The 24,111-nt window shown below is 43.5% G+C and overlaps 1 protein-coding gene across 1 annotated transcript; it reads right to left on the bottom strand.

The window, feature by feature from the left end:
- Positions 1-301: 301 nt before the first annotated feature.
- LOC119177934 (uncharacterized) lies at positions 302-18,793 on the bottom strand. The gene is made up of 8 exons (XM_075880177.1): positions 18,523-18,793; positions 16,672-16,766; positions 15,751-15,961; positions 13,230-13,288; positions 11,525-11,629; positions 7,051-7,356; positions 2,434-2,665; positions 302-471 (listed from the first exon to the last, which is right to left on the bottom strand). The coding sequence occupies exons 1-8, from the start codon at positions 18,596-18,598 to the stop codon at positions 362-364; spliced, it is 1,194 nt and encodes a 397-aa protein (XP_075736292.1). The 5' UTR covers positions 18,599-18,793; the 3' UTR covers positions 302-361.
- Between the last annotated feature and the right edge of the window lie 5,318 nt (positions 18,794-24,111).

Genomic DNA, 24,111 nt, shown 5'->3' on the forward strand with positions numbered 1-24,111 from the left:
TATTAAATATACTGAATTAACATGCTGGATGTCATATCCTAGCTGCATATTCAAATATTGCAATATATTAATGCAGTGTCCTATAATTATATACAAAGATATATATATATATATATATATATATATATATATATATATATAAACTTAAATTAGTTATCAAATAAGAAAACCACTCACAGCAATTATAATATTTAGTATTCACTTTCGAGCTAAGTCTATTGCCATTTCTCAATGTTCACAGCACTGAAATGAGGTGACCCAGCACCATCATTTCACGAGTTGGATCAAAGTGCAACAGGAATCTTAAAAAATGAAAAATTTTATGAATCAAGAAAAATTACAAAATGCGTGCTTTTGTAGATTAGAACTTCAGCACTTTGAGGAGGTCAGCAAGGTGCCGATTGAAATTTCTGCGTCGCTGCGCATCCGGCACCAGGCTTGCGTGCGCCCGGAGGTGCTCTTCATAGGCATCTACATACAATAAATAATAAAGGCTTGTTATGTAAGGTAAAAGCATGCCTATCGCATAGAAAATAACTAGGTAGTCCCAACTACTTTGAACGGTGTGTACACGTTATCAAATATCTTTACAAAACAAAGAAATGTTTACCGGATACTAACTAAAAATTTAAGAATTGCAAGTGAAAGCAATAAATGTAACAATTAGTGCTGTGCACACGTACATTTACTGCCATTAAAATTTACAGTTTCTCTACAGTTATGGCATCTTGCACGAAGGCTCGGCGAACAGCAGTGGAAGGCTGCCATGCTCAGCTAAAAGCCCACACTTCAGCAGGCTATTCCGAGCTGTTAGAGTTGCTTCATCCTGTCACAGCCCTTTTCCTTTAAGATGGGATAAAGTTGTTTCTCTCTCTTGTAAACACTGTGACTTATGCAGCATCCAGCTTCTGCAGCATGCAGATGCTAATGAAGCTGCATGGCACCAAGAAGGAAGAGAACAATTAGCAAGATTTAAAATTAATCACATCATACCCCAAAATATTTAACTCTTTGAATAATGAAATGCAGTTACTATCACCACCAATCTTTTTTCTAGCGTATTCAGAATATGAGAAAACGTCATTACACTGCACACAGCTACATGTGCAGTTTCAATAAAAGCATGATTAAGGCATCACAAAGAGACAAATATTGCGCATATATTCAAGACCAGTGGCATGGCCAGTGGCATAGTGGGCTCACGCCCCCCCCCCCTTCCCACAAAATATTGCAGCTTATGCCCCTGTTCAAGACATAATGGAAAGTGAGAACAGCATATCGTAAATTAAAAACTTTCTACAACAAAAGCAATTTTTGATGTGATCTTTGGCCACTAGAATCAAATTCATGACAGCCTTGGAAACTCGAAGAATCAAAAGGTCTGTGCATTCATGAACACTCATATGATATACCCAATAAAAAAGTTGACTATAGTAATAATAAATTACTTATTCAAGTGTCTTTCAACACCACTATACTCAATCAGCACTGATGACATAGCAGTGCAAAATAGCAGGAACACTATTGCAATTTCCAAATCACAATCTTAACAAACTTCGAAAAAAATGCTAAAAATATGATTTCTTAGGATGCCACCTTCACGCTGGATTGAGAGCATATGCAGTAGCTACCAATTTATTCACAGCAAAGAATTTGGACACACTTGTTTAGTTCAGTGCCTTTGAGTGGCATCACTATTCATTCTATTGAAATAATACATAACCACGACCAATAGTTTTGAATGTCATACACTGTGTCGTTTGATTTTTCCCTGATTGGCTGCACGATCAAATGCAATGTTCAAGGCCATTGTAAGTGATGTCTGCATTTCACCAGGCTGCCAGCACTAAAATGAGCTGGTAATGACTGAATAGCTGGTGCCAAAATCAATGCATCCACGTGGCAATAGTCAATCAACAGTTAAGCCAATCAAAGGTTAAGGCGTTGTTGGCTGCACGTAATGGTTGTAGTATTTTTCATTTAGTCATCTCTAACCAGCTATCCTAAAGTTGTTTGTAGGGCTATGCCTAATCGAATGTAAAATATTTCAGTCTTTCTACTGTATAAACTGCTTCAAAAGTAGTCAACTTCCCCTGAAGTTTGTTCGTAAGCACTTAACCATACATAACACTATTTCAAATCCCAAATGGCTCTTCACAGACCACCGACATTCGTTGCATCAACATTTACCTGCTGGTATACTACTTTTTCACGAAAATTAGTGCACACCATGTTACATGTTTGGAGTGAGCTGTGTTGTTGGTATGCCGCTGAAATTACAGCTCATAAAGGTCACGCTGAACTGTACAATAAAATTGCAAAATACTATAATAATTCAAAAATAACACATTTTTATGGTGATTTAAGGACATTGTGAATTACACACGGCTAACAGTTTTTTACAACAAAAAACAACAACAAAAACAGGCTTACTCCTCAGAACATCCAACTTCCTTGGGGTCAGTGCCCGCTTCTCCACGCTCGGAGGACCGCCCTCCTTGTGAAGGAAACGGTGACATGGGGTGCCCGCTATACTTCTGTTGTAAAGGTTGTGGACACCCCATATCGCCTTTGCAGCTTCCCTTACAAAAAGGGAATCCTTTGGCTGGGCCATCAGATGTTTCCATCTTTCTTCTGGTATGGTTATACCATGGCCCAGGTTTCTCTGCATAAACAAATGAACAGTGTCCTAATGCTGAGAATTCTGCAAGCAACACTAGTTGTGCAAGATCATTTCAATGTTCGTTGAAAAAACCGAGCTTCTTGCCAAAAATATTTTTGATACAGAAGTAGAAACTTTCATCTGACATGTATGAAAACCTGGAAATTGCTCATCCCAAAACTGTGCAGTGAATAAAATGTCATAATTTCTGAGCAGTTCAGTAACACATGCCTATAACAGGCCAGAGGCAACCTTTATACCCTGAACAGAAAGAGGGGAAGCAGGTCTTCGAGACTAAACGTTGGGGGGGGGGGCGGTTCACACTTTGAAAATATGTTTGGATTTTGCCACCTCTGATGCACCAGCATTCTTCACAAGTCTTAGATCAGTATTTCAACTGATATCATCAAGCTGAACTTCTAGCGATGTGCGCATAAAAAACGGGCCTTTTCAGGGCCACATTGTTGCTGTACGTTATACATTCTCTACAGCAGCCACCTCAGTCCGATATGAAAGAGCCACGCTTTTTCTAGAATATCCTCCTGCATTTGTTTACTAGACTCAAAAATCACACCGTGCAGATGAACTCATCAACACTGATGCCAACTGGAATTTCAATTGCCATGGCAAGTGTCATCAAGAGCGCCTACTAAATATCTGTCCCATACAGATACTTAATAAGGATGGGGGCACTGCGACGACCCCATTCCCCCCAAACTGGAACCCTGTGCTTGCCTTTGATTATACTGCTCTCTGCACGGTCATTCAGAACAGGGTTTTCCCCCCGCCAGACATTTAGTGGGTCTCATTCCTGTTAGAAGTCATAATCGGCAGAGAATAGCTGATGTGCCTTGTCTTTTTTTGTTCTGACATCTACCGTCGAACCCCGCTACAACGAAACTGATGGGGCGCGGAAAAAATTTCGTTGAAGCGAAAATTTCGTTTTAGTGAAATCGAACAAAATATAGCTGATCTGAGCTAGAAAAACAAAGAAACATTCATTCTCAAAATTCAAAAAATGGCCGCAGCTTCCTATTCTTTCCCAGCAACATCGCGACGCGATTAACACCCATGCATAGCGATGCCATGGTGAAAAGCAAGCTGAAACAACGCCTAAAACCGCCTTGGTGAACGAACCAAACAGTTGCATTAACACGTCAACACCAGCAGCTGTCCGCTGTCAAAAGTGCCGTAATTACTCGAATCTAACGCGCACCTTTTATCCGGTTAAGCGAGTTCATAAATCGCACGCGCATTAGAATTGAGTATGAACAAAAAAATTACGGTCAATCTATTGCCATCGGCAAATCCAAAATGGCCGCCCCCTACGTGCGTCGGCATGTCGCGTCGGCCATTTCTGCCTGTGTTTCCCCTGTGCGGCACTTCGTACGTGTGCTGAGGAGTTCGTCATCTAGTAGTGCATTAGCATCGACGGCGTGGAAGGGCCGACTCCAAAAACTCGAGCGCACCACGATGCCGCTTTTAAAAGAAAAGTCATCGCGTGTGCAGAAACGGACGGAAATCGGAGCGCATCGCGGTCATTCGGAGTTCCCGAAACGTGCGTGCGGGACCGGCGGAAACAAAAGCAGATTGTCGACAGCAAAGCTTCACGCAAAGGCTTCAGTTGACCACAGCAGGGTCGGTTTCCGCAAATTAAAGAGCTGCTCGGCGAGTATGTGCTTGAGCAGCGAGCGGCACAGCGGCCTGTGACGACAGAACTGCTCCAAGTGCGGGCTATGCAATTAGTCTTAGAAAAAGGTCTAACGCGGAGCCAGTTTAAAGCGACCAGGTGCTGGCTAACTAACTTTATAAAAAGGAAAGGCTTTTCCCTCCGAAGGGGAACATGCATATGCGAAAAGATTTGCGGAGGAGTACGATGAAAAGCTTCACAGTTTTCAGAGGTTCGTCCTAAACTTGCGGCGCAACAACGGCTACCTGCTTGGACAAATCGGGAATGCCGATCAGACGCCTTCTTACTTCGACATGCCTGGCACCACAACCGTCGAGAAGAAGGGGGCGAAGCAAGTTAGCGAGCTGACATCGGTCCACGGTAAACTACAGTGACGACAATGCTCTGTTACACGTCAGATGGGCTCAAGCTTCGCCCGTACCTCATATTTAAATGGAAGACGCTCCCGAAACGAGTCGTTTTTTTGAGTGGTGTGATCGTGCGGGCCAGCGAGAAAAATGGGTGCGCGTCGCAATCAATGTCTTACGTTTTTTTTTTTTCGCGGTGGAAATCGGGTGCGCATTACAATCGAGGGCGCGGTAGAATCGAGTAAATACGGTATCTGAGAACGCCGAGATGGAGGCAAGGTATCGTGGAGCGACGACTTTTGCATTGTTCTATGCCATTCTTATCATCCATCACCCGCGGTTAGCAGATTTTGTTGATAATGCAGACGAACAGCCACTCTGATTAGTTACCACCCTGGCTAAGCGCGAATATAATAAGCTTCGAAATTGCAAAAAGCATCGTTCCGCAGTTGCACTGAGCAGCTGCACGGCAGGAACCATGAACTGAGCGACTGAGCTTCAGCTTCGGATCGTCTGCCGCTAGGAGCAAGCCAGTGGCAAAAGCAGGGCAGTCTTATTGCCATCGCTATCGAGCAATGGCGGTTCCATATGCTTGCTGAACAGCGGCAGTATAACGGCGGTTTCTAGCGGTGCCAACGCGTGTTCTAGACTTTGTTAACGCATTTTCAGGCTCTGAAAATGCATCGAAATGTTAAAAATTGGGTTTACTGCATAAAAGTAGGTGCCCGAGCCTGGAATTGCATCGTGAACTTCGTTGAAGCGGGACGATCGAAGAAAAAGTGTTTGTTATGGCGACAATATTTATGCATTGACTCCTATTGACTGCTGACAGGGAATTGTGAATTTTTCGCTGCAGCAGAAATTTCAGTGGAGCGCCGTTTGTTGTAGCGGAATTCGACTGTATAACATAATTTTAATCAGTGATGGCAAGACACTGCTGGCGGTCATGAATACAAAACAAGTTTTACTACATGCCACGTACATTGGAAGTTTGTGCACACAGTGTCAGCAGGGAAACATGACAAAGTTCTTTCTCAGTTGTGGACATGTCATTAGAACGCAATATCATTTTGCTGTAGTACTAACATGTGTTAGACACTGAAATGATAACACGTGAACGCCTATGCAGCATGTGGTGTAATGGTCGTTTTCCCCTTGAACAGCTCACTGGTTACAGAAACTCATTCACTAACTTTCTTGCTAATAAACTTCACGCTACTTGCAACAATTTATGAGATAAAAGTCACTTGTCATTTATTTGGACATTTTTGTGGCACTGTCACTCATCTTATTGAAGTACAGGGGGGTCAAAAGTTCCGAGGCCACGCTCCCATAGGAATACATGAGATAGCGACCTGGAAACTTTTGACCCCCACCTTCGCCCTTTACATATGTAAACTCACAACAAAAATTCGGATGCTCCACCGTGTGCCATTCAATTTTTTTGGACTGCGGCTGCCTGATATAATGTGATCTTTCATGTCATGACAAGCAGCCAGCGACGCTTACGATAGTGTGGCTGACCCTTTGAACTTAGCGGGCACTGCAAAAGAGCCGAAATGACCGAGTCTGAAAAAAGGTATTCACAAAAAAGCCCCTTTTTCAGCTCAGTGGCCAAAAAATCTTGTCCATCTATATTTTTACACACGCACGCTTTGCACAAGTCGGTCTTTATTTCAGCCAGTGTTTGGCCATCCCTGTAGAGACTGTTACAACTTCCACTCTAGGTGGACATGATGGTTGTGGAGTGGACAGCACATCATCATCATAATGTCCACCTATGCAAGTTTGAGTACTTGACAAATGATCGTGTTTTCAAATTGACAAACTCCCGAACAATCTTAGATTTAGGTCAGCTGTCGTTCACCAGATGGCCAAACACAGGCTGAAATACTGGCAGACTTGGTAGTGCATAAGTATGTGTGCCAGAAGCACGTGAGTGCAGTGACACATTTTTCCGGTCAGTGGGCCAATAAATGTTGAACAAGGGTGTCAATATAGGATATAGTTGGTATTTCATTGCGATGTACAAAAATGTCTTTCCTAGTCATCTTCACTCTTATCAGTTTCATACATGGGCGTTACGCCCAAACCTCAAATAAAGGTGCTTTTTGTGGTGAATGACTTTTTTTTTGACACTTGGTTATTCAAGCTTTAAAACGGTTCCCCCTCCCACCCTAGTTGGCAGCAGTTATGTCTCATGCACCTGCACAATACGTGGCATTTATGTTTGCAGAGTTGCATGCAAGGACTAACAGGAAACAAAGATTACAGGCAGTCATGCTTGATAAGTGGTTATGTTCTGTGAACTCAATACTAGCCATCTATAAAGATATGACAGAGAACCTTACCTCAGTAGCCTCTGTTTCAAGTACGCACTGATGCGCAGCACTCACTGGTGGCTCTGCTACCAGCAGCATGGCTTCAGGTTGTGCCACCAGAGTTGGAGCTTGCGGTGGTGGCATTACAGCTGCTGGCGGCCCTGCTACAAGCGGCATGGCTGTAGGTTGTGCCACCAGAGTTGAAGCTTGCGGTGGTGGCATTACAGCTGCTGCCGGCACTGCTGGAAGTGGTGTTGGTAGTGCCGCCGCCGCTGCTGCTGGAGCTGCTGCCGCCACTGCTGCTAGTGGCAGCACTTGTTTAACAGCAGGAGGCGTCTTTATTGCAGTGAATATTGGAGATGATAGCGCTTTAACATAGTGCAATACAAATACACGAACTTATAAAAACAAAGTCCTTTCAATATTCATAGTTTTGAAAGTATAAAATACTTCACACATACAGATCCAGTAACGCCAATAGATTTTTCAGACTTGTTCGATATTTTGGACTTCATTAAATGTGTTGTCAATATTACCATAGCACAAAACATTTTTGCGTCTAATTTTTCAAACAAATTTTACCCTAAAGTTTAATTTTTTTGACAAAATAGCTCGTTTTAAAGTGCCGCTCGATTTTGAAAGCCACCATGTTAGATTTTTATTGGCTTGGTCAAGTTTGTTGACTTCCAATGGAAAGTTGCATTGCCTCCAAACTGAAAATGTGCACATCTTCCGATTTTCGAGGCAGTGTCCTATCTTCCTTGGCAAGCAAAACTGCATAGGGAAAGAAACTACACCCATAGGTTTTTCTTTTTTGAAGGATTATTTTTCACATCAAGAAAGGAGAGTAATAGTTTTTCTGGTTGTCTTTGACATGTGGTCCTTTTGGAGATTTTTCAAGTTTTTGAGCCGTTGTGTGGGTCACGTGTTCTCAGCTAATGCAGCAGCTCAGTAGAAATGTAGTTAACGTGAATATTCTGAAACATGCTGGTTCAATCGCGGCCACGGCAATAGTAGTTAGATGGAGGTGAAATAGTGAAGGCTTACACAGTATGCAATGACAGTGCTGGTCAAGAACCCTGACTGCGTCGCTAAATCTCACAAAACAGACAAGACATTGCAAGCACCTCTTTGCGGCCTGCATCAAGTTTCGTTTGCTTGGTGGGATGGAACTGCCAACTGGGTTGCTCACAACGGTCAGCGGCAGCAATTGCCAATGCGCTGACATTACCGTAGCCCAAATAAATCCAATTCTGCTTGTCCCGAAGCACAGCATGAAGCCTGGTGTCATTGGGGGTCTTTTTAGGCTATTCTAATCTAAATAACTTAATTTTCATGTATTAACTATTTTTCAGGACTGTTTGATATTTCACAGACCCTGCAAGGTCCAGAAAATTGGTCAGAAACTGAACTCGGTTAACAAACACCTAACCAACTAAAACCCACACATCGATCAAGAATGACTGAAAGCAAAGTATGGGGTAAGCTAAAAATATTAATTCTGGCAAAGAGCTAGAAACATGAAAAGGGCAGAGGAGAGATACGTACAGCGGTGCACTGGAACAGCTCTGCCTCTTCCTGTTGAAAAAGACTGTTCCCTCAACCTCTCCTAGGTTTATAGCTTTGCAACAAAATCACCATATTCATGGAAATCTCGACAAAGTCTTTTTTTCGAATTTTTTTGCTATAAACTCCACGGTCGGCTTAAATATGAGGATTTTCGAAAACGTGGCATTTTTAATTGAGAAAAGTGGTGAACAACTAGCAGTACCTAGACGGTAACATAGCTGCTAGTAATCAACACCCGGCTTATGTACACACGTGACACACATACATACACACGTACACACATACACAAGTGCCTCAAACAGGCTGGCTGACGTTTTGATAGGAGAACCTATCTTTGTCAAAGGCACTTTGTCATCCTTGGCATGTTAGTTTCAAGGGGGTTAGTAGTGACGTCATCTTTTGGTGGTAGCATATGTCCCTGTTGGTAATCTCGGCCTGAAAAGAAAAAAATCTATAAAGCAGCAGAGTGCAGCCCTCGCTTTCTTTCAAGTTAGGTTGCGATGTACCAAGTGCTCGCCTGTCAGAGGTGGGGGCCGGGAAGCAAAAAAAGAAAGTGAAAGAAGAAAAGAAAAAAAAAGGAAGAAAAGGGGGATGCAAAGTAGGAGCGAGCGGTGGGCTACAAAGCGGCGGCCGCTACGACTAAAGGAAAGAGCATGAAATACTTCGGAACCAGAAGATGGGTGCCGCGTCTAGCCGCTGCGAAAGGTTGCCGACGACAGCGGCGTACGCCTATTCTCAAACACTTATAAATGGGAAAGACAGCAACGAAGCAGTTACTAAGAGGGGGACAAGCAGGCAGCATACATTTAAATGTCAAGATGATGACAGTAAGCGATGCCGAATGGAGTCTGAAGAGCACGTGTTTAATGGAAAAGGTCCTTTGCAAAATAGGGGGGGGGGGGGGCAGGTGTCCGTATAGGTAGCCCGCTCAGGGGAAACGCCCTAAGAATTCGGCCTCACATTGGCTAAGGAAAGGGGGAATTGAGAATGAAAAGAAAATGAGCCATAAAGAGTTAAAAAAGAGGAGGAAAGAAAAAAAGCGGCATGGGGGAAAAGTGGGACTTTGGTGTACACAGATGGAAAAAATGCTAAAGAGAACTTTCTGGATTGATAATGACCTTGCCGACGCGTGGTATAACTGGTTTTAGAAGCAAGAAAAGAAAAAAGAAAGCCTACATATCATGCTATCATTGATTCTCTTTTAATTTTTAATTTTAAGTACAGATATACATGCATCCATCCATATATCATTACAAAAAATTTTATTTTCAAGAACCTTCAAATCACTGCTTCCTTTTTTCTTTCCTCGCTTCTAAAACCATGATAAAGAGTGCTTACCAGGGCAAAGGACGGGGCGGAAGGGGACAGGAGAAGAAACGAGACAGAGCGTCAGCGCTCTGTCTCGTCTATTCTCCTGTCCCCTCCTGCCCCGTCATTTGCGCTGGTAAGCACTCTTTATCATGTTATACCAACATGCCCAATCCTACTGTTTCTAAAACCAGTTCTACCATGTATCCTCAAGCTCATTGACAATAGAAAAAGTTCTATGCCCCCCGCCCCTTTCGCTAATGACCTTTCCCAATAAACACGTGCTCTTAAGACCCCATCCGGCATCGCTTACCATCTTCATTTTGACATTTATATTGTTACGGGGAAGATTTATTCACCGAGAGCTGGTCTTGCTAACGGCTTAAAGAGCGCACAGTCATTACACGTATCAATATGTATGCCGCCTGCTTCTCCCCCTTTTAGTAACTGCTTCGTTGCTGTCCTTCCCATTTATAGGTGTTTGAGAATAAACGCACGCCGCTGTCGTCGGCAACCCTTTGTGGTGGCTAGACGCAGTGCCCATCTGCTGGTTTCGAAGTATCTCATGCTCTTTTCTTCGGTAGTGTCTGTAGCGGCCGCTGCTTTGTAGCCCACCACTTGTTCCTACTTTGCATCCCCCTTTTCTTCCTTCTTTTTCTTTTCTTCTTTCACTTTCATTTTTTGCTTTCCTGCACCCAACCTCTGACAGGAAAACACTTTGTACATCGCAACCTAACTTGAAAGAAAGCGAGGGCTGCACTCCTACTTTATAGATTTTTTTTCTTTTCAGACTGAGATTACCAAAAGGGACATACGCCACCATGAAAAGATGACGTCACTACTAATCTCCTTGAAACTAACACGCCAAGAATGACAAAGTGCCTTTGACACAGATAGGTCCTCCTATCAAACCGTGCCAGCCTGTCTGAAGCACATGTACTGTTCACCCCCATTACCCCACTACCTGTTACCATCTGTTGGCTCCCATCTTGATTTTGGATACAACAGGACTAGCGGCTTATGTTTCTTGAGTTCTTAGCATCATGAACCAACTGCTTTCTTTCTTCTTCAGGTTCAATCAATGTTTTCCTTTTGTGAACGCCATCTTCACCGTTTCATTCTGCTTACATTCGAAGTAATTTTTTTTCCTGGGCTTCGGACTTTAGCGGGTAGACTTAAAATCAGGGCCGGCTTAGATTGGTGTAAACGCAGTAATACATATGTTCAGCAAATTCAGGCAAGAATTCGCTCAAGAGCAAGTTCTTTAGAACGGGCTATGTTTGTTTCTTTCTCTATGCAAACTCATGAATACAGCAACTTTGCTATGTGCAAGAGTTGGATGAGCCAACACTATTCTCATGCACATACTTGGTTAAATACAACACTTGCGCCACAATGCCTGTTTGAAGGACCATATTCTTGCAGAGGTTTTGATGTGCAACTAACACTGAATGAGCCAGTGCTTGCAGTGATGGCATATTATCACTGTGGCAGAGAGACAGTCATTTATAAATGTCAGTGCATATCATGCCACAGTCCCATGAAATCCGACAAAAGTAAACGTATGAGCTCTGTGGGCATATTTGCCCCAGCATAAGTTCACTTTTGAATAGCCAGTGATGCATACCTGATCTTGAAGACTGTGTGTCACCATCTGTCGCACCTCTTCAAGATGAAACTGGTCATCTAAAGGCCCTCTCAAGCACATGGCTTCAAGATTTGAATCCATTTCCTGTAATGAGGCCTTGCAAGCTTAAAAGAGGTACTGACATAAAAATTTAATTGTTCATTTGATTTTGTTACAATGAGCAGCTATCCACCCAATTATCAGTCTGGAAATGTTCCTTGCAGTCTGTTAATCGGGCTGTTATTGTTGAAGACAATTTTACTGCACCCAGCTGCAGTTTCAGTCAAACAGCATGTAGAGGGGCAGAACCGAGAGTGGTTTGTAAATAGAGCTGGCCACGTTAGCACACAAAGCAGCGACCGACTCTCCATACGTGGCCTCACCAGCACACGACCACCAAGTAGGTGATAATGCCCATGAGAAGCATAGCAAGTAACCCAAAGTTGTGGTGCAAGAGTGTCAGTTGTTTCGATTTAGGCCAATTTAATGTCAATGGGCCAAGTTGCTTCACTATGAGATGCACAGTACACCTGTCCTGCAGAACTAGTATGCAATTCCTTTGGCACATCCACTGCAGCTTTACGTGCAATAAAATGAAAATCAGTGGGTGTGAAAGCTCGCTTTATAGGGCTAGTGAACAACCCCAAGGTCCAAAAGTTGTAAAGAGAAATATGTTTGCTTTTACTTCGTGAACATGCTGCCGCAAGAATTTTGTGAATAAGTGCTGTATTAAGGAAGCAAGAATTTTGTGAATAAGTGCTGTATTAAGGAAGTTACAGGGGCTAGAACATCGCGTTCAGCTGGTTTAAAATTTTCGTGCAGTCTCGCCACCCGTCTCCTTCAGAGGAAGCGGAAGGCGTGGTCTGTCGTAACTCCGCCCACTTCGGCATTCCGACAACCCGTCAGCGATTTACGTCATCAGCTAACTGGATCAGTCCCAATGCACTTCCAATTGCTGCGACACCTGGTTCTTTCCCGCTTACCCAGGCCGATACTTCTCCGCAGCTAGCCCAGTCACTCGATTTGCAGCCGACAACTATTTGCAGCAAAACTGCGTTCCGAAACCCGGACATGACATCTGGGAGCAGCAACACAAAACACAAATAATGCGCTTAATGTGGGTGTGCCTGTCAAAAGGGGGCGCGACGATTTGCTTACTCTCAAAAACTGGGTCAGTGAAGTGTCCCGGTTACGTTGCATGGAGCCTAAGGGCAGTTTTGCAACTCATATGATTAAATATCTCTGTCTATGCTGTGGGTGGGAACAGGAACTGTCGTTGATTTCACTACTGTTTGTTGAGACCTGATTTAGACCAATTAACGAGCTGCATGCTGCATCACATCGCTGATAGCCGAGTTATTGTTACTGTGTGTGCAAGGAGATTGGTCAAGCATAGGAATAGAGGGCGGGAATTGTTTTTCGAAATGAAGGCTGTGCGCGGCACGCCGCTCTGTAATACTCAGAAAACGGGATCACTGCGGTCTACTCCACGAATTACCGAGATTGTTTGGGGGGTTGTAAAAAAAAGTCTGCGCCTGTTGACTGGCCCTTTAAGAAAAGTCTGTTAGAACACCCATTTTTTCGAGGCCCTGGTAAGTAACTTTTTCAGGCAATGAATGCTTCATCCTTTCGTCTCAACACATGCGAAAAGCACACTTTTCAATGATCTTGAATGCGATTTCAGAATTACTGAAAGTGCACATACCTCTTGAATCAGACTGGCCGCCCGATGGCTGCAGCAGCACGATTTCTCCAGCAATTTTTCTGCATAAATATTTCATAAACATAAGTAGGATAACATCATTTCTGCACATACACAGGGTTCATAAAGGTTTGAAAGGAGAAAATTGAAGGATATTTATGGAACTTCATGGCCCTGTCAAACGTTTCTCAGGGACTTAAGGGAACAGAGTAAGCCCTGTATTTGCCATGTAGTCGAGGTGAAGTTTATGTACTTTTTTCTCCATAACCGTAAGAGCTGGAGTAATTATTTTATTATTGTATTAATGAGCCATTCTTATTTTTACTAAAGCAAATTTTTCACTGAAAATTGTAATGCTAACTTTTGGGAAATTTTTACTCCAGGTGCCTCGCTATCACACAATAGCTATTAGATGTCACACTGCACAAGAGCACTTTCTCATACAACAATTATTGTGCTTCAGCATATTCCCTTTTACGTTACCTAAATACTAGCCGAAATCTAGGATTCTAGATACGGTGGTTGTTGCGAAAAAGGAACTTAAGTACGAAAAAAGCATGTTTTAAGTAATCGCATAGGAAGTTGGAAATCTACATTATTTCAAGAGTATACAACGAGTAACAGCAAATTGACGGACCCGTTCAATAGGCATAAGTCAGATACACATCACCAATATAATTTTTTTCTTTTTGTGCTGAAACGTCTTGGCTGGCTACCTTTACTTGTCTCCTGGTATGCAGTCGTGTTGTCAGCACAGTACTGTCAATGCAGTTCAAGGGTGCGTGGGTCCTACGTTGTGCACTGCCCTGGTGAAATTCTAAAGTAGTTCAACACATTGACACGGGCTATATTGCCATCATTAAAAGTGAACACGTACAGACTCAAGGGTGCATATTTACAGTGTTTGATGCCCGAGGAAAACGTTTTTTGGAGTCCACTCTCACACGACAATCCACTGAATCATTATGGTTTTGAGTTTTCCCATAGAGGCATTGAGCAAGTATTCTGGATGAGCTAGTTCCAAATAATTTGGCTTAACAGCCTCAATACAGATGCTGGAAGGTGTTCTTTATCAACCAATGGTTCACCATTCAACTGCGCTTTGTTGATATAACACTAAGTTTCGGCATCGTTCGATAAGGCCGTGTCAGTGATTGATATTTTGAAGCCATGGAAAAATATGTGAACCAGACAGCTTTTCGCATGTCCTCTAAACTGGCTCTATTTCTTTTAATGACTTAACGACAATAGTTTTGGTGCTTTCCAATGATGACACCACTAAGAAGTCTCCAACTAGATATGTATTTCCCGACAGAAAGCTTGATGCCTTTGTTTTCTTGCGTTTTCGCAGTTCCGCACCCATTTTTTTTTCTCAATGTGCCAAATGCACTCTGGCTTGCTAACTGTAACTTCTCCATATAGCCGTAATGTTTGAACTGCAAGGAATCCCTCGCTACGTAAGATTGCGGGCATGGCAGGCCTCCACCGAAGTTGTGAAATATTGTCATATTTAGAATGAAAAAAAATTGCGCTAAGACAAATGACCGATTATAGTTCAGAAAAGGCTCCATATTTCAAATAATGCAAAAAGAAACAAATAATTTTTTAAAAATACTTTTACTTACCCTGTCCCCTACGGTACCCAAACAAGAAATTTTTTCTACAACCTTTCAAATTATCACTAAATTTGCTACACTTATAGAGTTTAACACAAAGCCCAAATTACTTTCGTAAATAGGGAAGTTTCTACAATCAATAAAGGGGTGTTACAACCCTTTAAATCCGAAATTGTAATAGACAACCAAAATCTACCGCACCGCTTTTGCAGCTAACCCATGCCTGCTCTGGTGAAGTCTGTTTAGGAGTACTGAACATTTATTCTCACACATGTGCTCCAGGCAACACAGGTCAGGTAGAGTCACAAAATACATGACATGCAATTGAAATCTAAAGACAGGGAGAACAAATGCAGTGATTATGAGAAAAGGGCTACCAAGAAAGTTGACTGTCAGTGTAACCTGTCATGCAAATAAAAAGTAGTGTTCTTGTGGGAGCATTGTTAGGAAGGATAAGCAACCACCACTCGTACATTGTACTAACCACATGCACCACTCGTTAAGACAGGGAAGAGAGAGGGAATACAAATGGAAGGGTGATCAACCTAGGCCGGCAGGCAAAAGAAGCATAAATGCAACAGGCATAAGTTTCGTAAGGAGATAAGTAGAGAGAGTAAAAGCAAGACATGATGACATGACGATTGAGGAATGAAATTAACGATAGTAGAAAGCATAAACAAACAGAATACAACTAAACTCGCACAGATGTATTAATTCTGAAGGGGGATCGAAGCTTGCTGTATTAATGCTAACCTACAACAAATAACGGATTGCACTGTGGACCTGTCTGCACTGGTCCCAAATTCAAGTGTTTTCATCACCTTTAGGAGCCTTCAGAATGAAACTTTCAAATTCAAGGGTTTGCAAGGTGTTCCAATTTCCTATACAAACCCTGCACAAATGCTTACCCATCCCTTTGACCACGACCTCTTGTAACTCCCGGTTCCGTTTTTTTTCGTCAGCAAGTTTCCTTCTCAACGATACAATTTCTTGCTCAAGCCTCGCCACCTTGTTGTTTCTTTCTTCACCTTCCGCTGCAGGCAATTCGGAGAAGGCCACCATCTCCTTTCGTTTGGCAGCCTCCTTTCTTTTCTTTTTTTCTTTTTGGCTCGGCTCTCCCTGCAAAATCAGACTGCATGACAACTCTGCGTGGCTGAAGAGTACTGCCTCGACATGCCCACATTCTTTACTATGAAAATGTGCTTGCTCGAAATTATTTCGATTCTATTAACACATATACAACATATGTTGTGATGTAGTCCAAGCCACCTATAATGAATTATTGAATGTATTGAGCACTTGTGAAATCCTTTGATTTTTGATATACGAAATATTTTATAACATATTCACTTAAATACCTCATTTCCTTCTGATTGAATATCATTAGAATACTACTTGAACGAACATCAGTTCAGAAAACTGTGCAAGCGAGCATGCCGAAAGCAATGGAGAGAACTGAGGTTGACAAGGGTGCAAGAAGGTACGCTTTTTATTGTGCGTCACGCCCTCAAGCCGAAAGCAATGGAGAGAACTGAGGTTGACAAGGGTGCAAGAAGGTACGCTTTTTCATTGTGCGTCATGCCCTCAAGCACTTTTGTTCTCTTTCCTCCTTACAAGACACAGCTTACTTTTAGTGCATGTGATCGTGAGGCAGTGCACAGGTATTTCACGGCATACCATCATGGCCGCAATAGCTATGCAAGAAGCTTTGAAGAACCTTTCTAATAGACCTAACATGATGATCGAGTTTTTTAGGTCAACTTACGAGTCTAAAACGAGGTACAATACATTTCATCAGAGTTGCCAAAAAGAAAACAAAATTTAGTTACCCGAGAAGGCGCAGCTTTAGGGACGTCGTCAAAGACGTGCTCTGGGAATCGAATACGCCTTCTGAACAGCTTCCGGGCTAGGTCTTCTTTGGACTCTGTAACAATAGTTCAATGAAGTTTCTCAGAGAGGAAGTGATGAGGTCATGTGCAGTTGTTTCAGGCAAAGTAATGTACAATACCAATGTAATGATGACACATAAGTGGCCAAAAGTCTGAATAATTATGACATGCAAAATCACAGTCAGGCACAAAGATGGATAATTTAAAAATAATTGGCAAGGGCCACTATGCAGTACAATTGTGGATTATGGACTTATTAAACAAGTGTAAAGGCAAAATTAACTGTTGCACAGTGCACAAATATTCCAACTTTTAAGCATACACACAAGCACAGTTTCCCTACAAATCATAGAGAAGCTGAAGTGCTCTTAGTGGTTCTCACCAACATCTCTATCGATATGACCATTTACCTACTTGCCAAGCTGTCTAACAATAGAGACAAAGGCAAGAAGTGAGACCGGCAGAATGAAGTGACATTCATTTTTTTTCATGTTGCACGAAATCCATACCTTTCTGTCAGACCCCTGTCCTTTATTTGTGATGGTCATATCCACAATGTAAGGGGCTTAGCACACCAGGAATATGCACACAACAAAGTATTCTTACATGCCCCTGGACTTGTTGCCCTATAGCCTGTTTCAATATGGCATCAGAAAAATATTGCTACAAAGGAATTCTTTTTTATATGTTTTCTTTCCTGTATTCATTTCTTACAGAATTTGTAATCAATCCAGTATATATAAAGAAGAAAGAGAATAACGATATGAGAGAGTAAAGTTGTTTCCAATGTGTGGCTTACGTGCATTCACTTCAACTGCCTTGATTGTCACATGAGAAAATTATTTGGTTTGGAAGGCAGCTTAGCGTCGACATGCACTTCATAAATTTACTTTGCAACTGTGGAGCATGTAATTATGCCTGTGTGGTTGGTGTGTACCTTGCACACAACTTAGCACTGATAGCTCACTGCGACATCATGCCCAAAAACGACAACATTTTAGGTCGTAAAGAGAACGATGTTGTTGAAAATGCGTGGTTACGAACGAATTAAAACATACCTATAAGTAGCAAGGCCCGGTTAGAGGTAAGGTGCATTTAAAATCCCACGCGATACGACTGCACAATGGGTTAGACAAAGGTGATATACAGAAATCTATTAGAGGTAAGGTGAATTTCAAAACCCACGCAATACGACTGCACAATGGGTTAGACAAAGGTGGTATACATAAATCTATAATTCACCAAATACATAAAAAATAGCTGACTGACGAGTCCGCGCTTTGTCCTGCGGGCTTACTAGCATAACAATGATCTGCGATTGCCCAACTTCTATTGGGCACAGGTATACGCCACTAGCCTTGAGAGTTTAAATAAAGGGCCTTGAATTTGTTTGTTTGTGTGTGTGTGTGCGCGCGCGTGCGTGCGGCACAGCCAAATGTTTCGTGCATGCACAAGATTCCTTGTAGAACATAGCGCGAACGGTGACGAGATTGACCAAACAGGACTAGCACTGCCTATTTGCGTTAGCCCAGTTAGGGCTTTCTCGTCATCGTTGTTTACGCTGTGTTCCACCACGAATCTGTACTAACAAACTCAACTTCGTACGCTTCTATTGCACAAGGCGTTAGCGCAGGAACCAAGAATCCACGAAAACAACTTGCACCATACAAGTAGCTGTTACAGTCGCAAAGGGCCGCTATAACTCAATGCACGAAGAGACGGTAAACAAAAAAATAAACATACAAGCAGTAATGAACAGCCACGCTTTACAGCAAGCTGCACGCTTCTCACCTGCTAATTCCACGACATCGCCAGGAAAGTAATCTTCAAGCTCGCCTTCTTCCTGCTTTTCTCTCCAATAAATCATTTTATTCTTGCCTGAGGCAAGGTCCGTTTCAGACGACGGCCTGAATCGCGTATCAGTGAGGCCGCCACGACGGCTTTCGCGCCATCTTTATATGCGACGTACGCATACATGATAATAAACAAAAAAAACCGACTGATCAAACAAAACACGCACCACCAGAGTCTCGGCGGGAAGAGGGGCTTGCAAGCAACGGCGTGCGCCAATAGGCCTAAGAGGCTATGGATGGCTTCGTCTGCTTTGAGCTTTAACGACTTTTGGCTTTTCTGGTGTCGTCTGCTTTTGTAGCTGCACCCTCTTGAAGAGAATGGGGTGCTCGAAGCGTTCGAATCACGAAACATTGATAAATATGAAACAGTGCCGATTTCTTTACTGCTTGTAATAAGTTGTAGCACAAAATGAAGTATTGTATTTCGAAGGTGAATTAATAATGCCACTCTTCTCATTCGCAAACCAGCAGAGCAACATGAAAGGTTTGCATCATTGCATGTCTTTCACAAGGCCGGGCGTGACAAGTTACCGGAAAGACGCAATAATTAACAATATACGAGGGCACGCATAAGTTGCATGTTCATTGTTAACATACTTATTCTTGCGTCGATAGCTGACCTGAAGTTGGGGCGACGAAATGCCGGCTGCAAGGGCAGTGGTCAATGGATGCGACATGCTAGAGCCATGGATCCATGTGCTTAGATTTAAGGTGCACACTCATGAGCCCAATATGTAGTCAAGACTTCTGGAGCCGCCATCTGTGACATCCCTCATAACCATATTGTGGTTTTTGGGCGTGAAACCCCAACATTATTGTATTATAAATACTTACAAGAAAAGGTACACTGAGACAGGGCTGAGTTGAACATTCCTGAATTGCACAGTTTAGCTCTATTACTTGCAAAGTGTCATTCGATTTCAGTTTCACCTTTGAGGATGTCTGACCAGACGTACAGTGCGGACATGTCTGTATACGTTGCACCAAGAAACTCCAACGTATCATATTATGTTGGTACGTAGGTAGTAAACTTTACTGATATCCTGAGTAACTCCCGTATTCATAGAGCAAGGACTGTGGGCTGCTCCTACGTTGGGATGGCAAGGCCAAGCCTCACCGCCACGTCGTGGGCCTGCTGGACTGTCTGAATCTTGGTTCGGCCCGCAAATACAAAGTGTCTTGCGAAATCTCTTCACCCGCGTGGAGCTGTAAGGAGGGACATGATAGAAGATCTCCGTGAAACGTCGACTAGATCAAAAGATAGCGATACGAGTGCATTGCGACCGCAGTATAACCGACTGAAGGCGTTATAGGTTTCAGTGGGTCAAAAGAAACACCCCACAAGTGAGCTAATGCTTCGTGACCCGTCGCGGGTCCAGCCCGCTTCGACTTTGGAGAGCCCGAGCACGACAATTAAGACTGCAATCATTAATTGCGAATTGACGTCGCAGCACGTTTATTTATAAGTGTTGAAACAAAAACAGAAAAAAAAACAAGTAATGTTACAGACGGCATTCGACAAGTGCTACTCATCTACAAGATCAGCTATAGTCAATGGTCAAAGCACATCAGAAGATCATCGGTGTTTTCTACCGTGGTAGAGACTATCGACGAAAACTGGGAGCTGGTACACGCGGGTGAAAAAAAAACTTTATCATCAATTCTGAATGATAGGATCGAAGTTTGGTTTGGTCGCTTGAATACATTCTGACAGTGTCTCAAAGTGGCGAATTCTATTTTCTGATAGCTGTGCAACGAGAGCAAGCAGGTATGCATGTATTATTTCCTCCCCTACGGCCCGCTCATTTCAGTAATAAAGCTTAGTTGTTCATCAGGACGTCTTGGGCGGCTAGTTGGTCCATTACTTCAAAGCACGTGCCTTCCTCCGTGCTTCGAAGGAAAATTGCGCAACTGAAAAAAAATGAAACACCACAAAGAAGGAACATTTAAACAGGTCGAGAGCAACAAAACAGTTTGCGCTCGACCTTATTAAGTGTTCCTTCTTTGTGGTGTATTTTTCTTTAGTTGCGCAATGTTTACTTTGAACTTAGTTGTTCAGTTACGTCAATAATTTAGAGCCTTCGGAGGGCTCTCACACAACCATTCAAATGTGCTATTACAAATACACCGTGATATGGTCGATTTATTGCGCCTTTCTATTTTAATGTCTTAATATATACATCTGTATGCATCCTCATTTTTGCCTGCACGCGCCATAGTCCGCAACGTTTAATATTCACTAATGTAGTTTGCCCACAGATGCGGCACATCTGGGTACTTGAGTCAAATAATCTATCCATTTAGAGTAGGTCGTGCCTTATACATCCACTTATCTAGAGTCCCACTAGAAGGCAGAGTTCTTGAACTGCACGAATTGCACAACTGCGTTCAAAAATATAGACACGCAGTTGGTCCAACTTTTTAAATGTTAGCTGATGTTCGCGTCACCTAGACACTGCAATACAAAATGCAAAAAAACAAATAATTGTACAGAATACAAACAACAGATGGCGCAAAAATTGGTAATTACTTGTTAAAGGTCTTTTATTTGTTGAAATTTCGATACGTGTGAATGACGGGAGTTTTGCAACTAAAATGTACACTCTGCAAGGGCTTCACATGTTTTCCCGTGTGTATTTTCCGAGGCAGTTCGAGGCATTTGAGGCAACATAAAATTGACTGTGCGATGGTTCGGTCTCCTGATTTTAGTAGCAAAAGTGTCACAGGGACAGCCACTTAGTCATTTCTCTGCTGTAGCTACTGCTCCCAGAGCTCTCAATGAGCCCGCGCCTTTGCCTTTAAAATGAGCCAACGTTCACCCAGGATTCCTCGGAAGCGTTACCTCGACAGAGACGAGCCATTCGTACTGCCGCAGTCGACTGCGTATTGGAAGAAGCAACGAGAGCGCAGCCGCGCTCGTGAGTATGACTCCCAGGATGACCGATTTCTCGCAGAAACTCAAATATCCTCTGGTGACCCGTCGTCGTCATGTGACCCTGCATTGACCGCTGACGACGTGTCGTTAAACTCACATTTGAGTTCTACATCTGATTCGTTCGGTCCCGACAACAACGCCGGCTTGAGTCCAGAGGACGTGCGTCCGCCACAGGCCGATGACCTTGTTGATGATGACAGCTTCGACGCCCTCACTGATGCGGAAGGTGACACAGACTCCGAAGCATCAGAGGGAGCCCAGGATGAGCCTTCATCGATGGACGAGACATTCAGCGACTGTAACGACAGTTTCCAAAGTGATGGTGACGCTGAAATCGGCGACGAGTCTGAAGAAGTGCGCCCCACCTTTCTGGATGAGTCGGAGTTGTTGGCTGAAGACTTTGCCCACTTGGAGTCTCAGACTCTGCCAGGCTCGACGACAACAAAGGCAGCTGCAGTTATAATGATCATGGCCTTTGTCATAACGCATGGCCTCAGCTGGGTGGCCTTGGATGACCTCCTGAGTCTCATTGATGGCCTCTTTGGATTCGGAGGAAACACTCTTCCACGAACGAAGCACTTGTTCCGAAAGATGTGGTCGTCCAGAACGAAGAGCCTAGTCAAGCACTTTTTCTATTGTGATGACTGTGGCAGCCTGCTGAACTCCCAAACTGGCGCAAAAACCATGAGGTGTCCCACTTGTTGTGTAGACAATGACGTCTCTGCATTGAAGGCCAAAGGAAATTTTTTTATTATTCTAAATTTAAAAGAGCAGGTAAAATCGGTAATTGCTCGAACCAAGGATGTTCTTTTTAGAAAACTCACGCAGTTAAATGATGAGAACAACCTAACATCTGGGGCTTTCAATGACATAACAAGTGGGACAATGCTCAGATATTTGCGCAAAAATGGGCAAGTAGACAAGATGGATCTGACAATCACATTCAACACAGATGGAAGCCCTGTGTTTAAGTCATCAACATCGTCGATATGGCCCATTCAGTTCTTGATAAATGAGCTGCCACCAGATTATCGTATGAAAAACTGCTTAGTTGGTGGTCTTTGGTTTGGACGCCATCCAGACATGTCACTGTTCATGGGCAAGTTCGTGGAAGAAGTGAACAACTTTGGCCACCTAGTCTGGAGGACGGCATCCTCAGCCATCAAGTCTACAGTTCATGCAATCTGCTGCTGTGTCGACGCACCTGCCCGTGCCGCAGTTATGAACATGGTGCAGTTCAATGGCATGTTTGGCTGCCCCTGGTGCTACGCTTGTGGAGAGCATCATGAAGGTAAATTATTCTAGTAATGCACAATACATTCTATTAGATGCATAACTTTTGTGCCATCATAACTGGTGGTAAAGCTACTGTTACAATATAGGGAGCTTGCATGAACGGCAGCGACGCTACGCGCTCTGGTTAGGCAGCCATTTTTCGTCAGAGGCGGTTGGAAAGTGCAGCAGCGCAGTCGTGTTTGCGAGCGTTGGCGTAGCTTTCAGGCGTGATCGAGTGCGAGTGTGACGCAAATTTAACTCCAAGAAAAGTCGTGCACGATGCCAGCCTAACCAAAAGACTACACCCCAACGCTGTGCCAGGAAGACCTCGAGCGGTACCAAAAAAAGACGAGAATTTGCTCCGAGTGACCCATTCACGCTTTGTGCGGGCAACTGTGTAAGCAAAGTGCACTTGTGGCCGCGCGTCGACAGCTCTGATATTCATAAATTTCTCGTTCCGAGGGCGAGTTTGATTACCCGGGGGCTATAGTCGAGAAAGGAAATCAAGGGCCACAACTTTGTGACGAGTGGCTGGTTGTGGGAGTCCTAATTAAAGAAATTCGCTGCCGATACCGTGGTCGTCGACACTCAAGTAAGAGGTGTTAAATCACTTGATTTTGCCGCAGATGCTAATGTTTGTTTCCGTGCAGATTCAACTTCCAGTGTGTTAACAAGCCGCCTTCAAAGTCTTGTTCATGGGAGAGTGATGGTGAGGTCCTTGCCGCGCACTGCACATGCATGACCAGGAACAACGAAGCCTGCTCTCATCTCACTGTGCTGTTATTCTACGTACGTTATTCGATGCACATGCACGAGAATAGCGCTCCTCAATTGAACACGTCTTGTTTGAGTGACGACGACCGTGGTGTTGGCGGCGACTTTCTTCACCCACGGCTCCCGTGCCCGACCACTCTACACAAACTTGTGACCCTTGAGGGCTTTTCTGGGCTTAATCTGCTCCAGGGTTTTCAAACTCGGCTTCGGAACGAAAAATTCATGAATGTCGGAGCTGTCGACGCGCCGCCACAAGTACATGTTGCTTACACAGTCACCCGCACGAAGTGTGAATGGGTCACTCTGAGAAAATTCTCCTCTGTTCTTCGTACTGCTCGAGGTCTTTCTGGCACAGCGTTGCAGTGTAGTCTTGCGGTGACGCTGATATCAAGCACGACACTTCTTGGAGTTAACTTCGCTTCGCGATCACACTCGATCACGCCTGCAAGCTACGCCAACGCTCGCAAACACGACGACGCTGCTGCACTCCCCGGCTACCTCTGACAAAAAAATGGCTGCCTACCCAGAGTCCATAGCGTCGCC

This window comes from Rhipicephalus microplus, chromosome X (assembly GCF_043290135.1).
Source record: "Rhipicephalus microplus isolate Deutch F79 chromosome X, USDA_Rmic, whole genome shotgun sequence".
In the NCBI taxonomy this organism is placed as follows: Eukaryota; Metazoa; Arthropoda; class Arachnida; order Ixodida; family Ixodidae; genus Rhipicephalus; species Rhipicephalus microplus.